Raw genomic sequence first — 3,142 nt, 5'->3', positions numbered from 1 at the left:
CCCCCGAATATAATTGGGGGAAACTAGTAATTTGTTTGTGTGGAACGTACAGGTAGGTTATTGGCACAATCTGAAGGGAGAGTGCAGAGTGGACTGTTAGACCTTATAAGTCCCCCTCAACCCATCTTCTAGTTTCCTTAAAATAAACCAAGGTTGTTTTGTGTTTGGTTTTTTTTTTTAATTAATTACTGGTTTGGCAACGAAATTTGGTGCTTGTCTTAAAATGAAGGCCAGAAAGGAATTCTTCATTGTTCAAGCACTGACTGGTCTGTCTTTTGCCTCCCCCACAAGCAAGTGTGGAGCTTTTTTTTCATTTGTGAGTTAGATGCAGAAATGTATCTATGGGCATGGAGGGACTTGGGGATGGGATGTACTACTTACCTGGCTTAAAAGGCTCTCTGGACTGCCAGGACTGCCTCATGGTCTGCTATAGCTTTCACTTCCTTCAGGGACTTGCGCACATGTAAAACAATTATGCTAAGTCTTGCAAAGTTTTAACGTAACTTGAGGTCAACTGCAGTCCAGAGTCTCATGGCCAACCTTGAGTGCTAACCTGATTGTTTTATGCACAGTGGCATGTGCTGCTGCCCCGTCCCACCTGGTGCTTGTTGCTCTGTTCCACGTACCAGCTAAAGAGCCCTTGTTACAACATTATTGTCTACTATAGTTGGCATTGTTTTCAATCTGTAAATGTTTGTGGGGGTGTCAAATGAGTTGGGCATCTCTCCTCCCCTCCCACTTCCTGAAACAATGTACTGTGTGGACTTCTCTCAACAACAGAAGGCTAAGTGGCTTTTGTGTGGGATCAGTGCTCTGTTTCACACCCTTGCTGGTCTCTGAACACATTCCTGTTGTATTAACGAAGACTTGAATTGAGAGATTCATAGATCTGTGGTGTTCAGACACAGGATACTAAGAGCTATGTTACTCTTTGTAAATTGTCCTTTTGATACCATCTTGTTTTCTTTTGTAGGTATAAATAAAAACACTGTTGTCAATAAAATTTTGAACTTGTCTTTTATTTACGCAGTGCAAACTGTCTTCACCCCCATTTTCCATTCCCTCCCCAATTTATATAAAAGATGCAGTCCAGGGTAGCACTTGTCAGTAAGCTAGTATAACTTGATAAAAATGCTTACTGTCTGTAGAACATCAGAAACTTATCATTGGAAGACACTGAATGGAGAGGAATGTTTGAGTACTTCCAGTATTGAAAGGTCTTCCATGGTCATCCTTGGAGTTTGAAACAAAGAGATTCCCTGAATATTATAGGCCTTAGGTAGCATGAGAACTGGTGACTCCATCTCTTTGGTTGCCAGTTCATATCTATTTATATGGTATTAATTGCAAAGTCAATCTATCACTTGTTGCCCAGGACCAGCTGTGAAATAGATTGGTATTCTTCGTTTAGTTGTTAGCAAACATACCCCTATATCACCCAATTGCATTACTGTTGGCAGTCTTTAGACATGGCAGTCTTTAAACAAAGAATATCGAATGGGTGTGAAGACGAATCTTGCCTCATTCCTTGAGGTGATCCGTTAAGCAGACTTTGAAAATAGGTGCTGGAAGGGAGAGAGCTTGCACTGCTACACCTACTGTGAGAAGAGAGGACTTTGTCAATAGCCAATACCATTTATAAGCATGAATTCACTTAAGCAAACAAAAACAACCCCCCCAAAAAAACATTCGAGAGGAAAGTCATGAAGAAATCAAAATCTTCTCTGCTATCCAAGCCTCTTGTTTTCCTGATACTGGATGGAGATTTGTAGCTGAGCCTTTTTTTTGGTGTTTTGGTTGGGTTTTTTTTGTTTTTTTTAAATCCAATAAGGGGCAGAAAAGAATAGCTGTCATCCTGATGATGCATCTGCAGGAGCTTCATGCATAATGGAAGTGTCTTCAGACTGGCATTGGAAGACTTAGCTTCTTTCCCTTCAGGACTGTGCAAAGAAGAAAAGAGAATGAATGTCAGAGAAACTTGCTCACTTCTGCAAGTCCCCATGCCCTGTCATTTAAGGTCCAAGATAATTGTTAAGGTTGGCAGCTTGCAGAACTATAGGGAGTGACAAGAAATGGTGGCAGAAGTTTGCTAGAAATTAAATGGTTATTTTAAAATATTTTGGTATGTGCGTGTTCTCGTTGACTTGTTCTCTACTTGCTAGAAAGGCCAGCAGAGCAAGCCTAACATCAACTAAGAGGATCGGAGTGGAAGTGCCAAGCTGTATTATCAAGAACTTTGGTCCTGCTTGAAATGGCTTGAGAGAGCAGCGCATGGGTTTAGTGTGTTTACTATGTGCAAAACTGATGAGTTTGCGAAGAGGGAATCATTCCTATTCAACTTTTTGGTTGGAGCCAGCAACTGCAAAACTGCTTTTGGGGAAAGAGGCTTTATAAACTTCAGATTAACTCTTGAACCAGGAGAGTTTGTGAATTATCCTGGCTTTGATAGTGATTCACAGTCATGCAGGCTCTTAAATCCCCAATTTCTTCAGAACTGCATTTAGCCATGCAGTGAGTGCATAAGCTCTGGTCAAACCTGACAGCAGCTCAAACATTTTATATAGATGGAGAATAACTTCTTAATGTTTACACAAATTAATGCTTCTGTAAATTTATAACACAAACTTTGTTTTGTGGGTATTTTTTAAAATCTGGATGCAACAATATTGGACTTGCTTGGTTATCTTCTAGTGGCCAGCAATGTTACAATAGCATACATTCTAAGAACTGGTAGTGACACCTATTGAAGTTGCTTCACTTGTTTTTCCACTGTTTTCAGGGTCTTAAACACTTTCTGAAATTTAATTCTTCAAACTGAAATTGCTTGTGCATCCCCCTCAGGCTGACACCTTGTGAAGTTTCATTTAATTGACAGAGTGAGATTCAGGGAAAATGCATTGTATGGTCCATGTTTAAAATTATGTATTGCAACTTCCTTGAAAAAGTATAGCATTTCCATGGATTTTTGGGGGGCTTGGAATTTGGTGTGTATGTGGCGGTGGCATCGTTGTATGAAAGTCTGCCTAAAATTGGCTGTATTGAGTCCCTGAAACTTGGAGTCTGTATTCTCAAAGGGTGCTGAGACATTTAGCTCCCCACTGTAACTCATAGGGCTTTACAGAAAGTGCCATGACTTAGTACT

The 3,142-nt window shown here is 40.3% G+C and overlaps 1 protein-coding gene across 1 annotated transcript in view; it reads right to left on the bottom strand.

Moving 5' to 3' along the window:
* Window positions 1-998: 998 nt before the first annotated feature.
* The window catches only part of KDELR3 (KDEL endoplasmic reticulum protein retention receptor 3), a 9,700-nt gene continuing 7,556 nt past the window's right edge, over window positions 999-3,142 (bottom strand). Inside the window, exon 5 of the mRNA XM_019544923.1 lies at window positions 999-1,940. Coding sequence (XP_019400468.1) covers window positions 1,900-1,940 — 41 coding nt within the window. The 3' untranslated portion in view covers window positions 999-1,899. The remainder of the gene's footprint in view (window positions 1,941-3,142) is intronic.

Source organism: Crocodylus porosus, unplaced genomic scaffold (assembly GCF_001723895.1).
Source record: "Crocodylus porosus isolate Cpor-Errol unplaced genomic scaffold, CroPor_comp1, whole genome shotgun sequence".
In the NCBI taxonomy this organism is placed as follows: domain Eukaryota; kingdom Metazoa; phylum Chordata; order Crocodylia; family Crocodylidae; genus Crocodylus; species Crocodylus porosus.
Note: the sequence above shows the minus strand (reverse complement) of the source record. Positions and strands in the feature narration are given on the sequence as shown.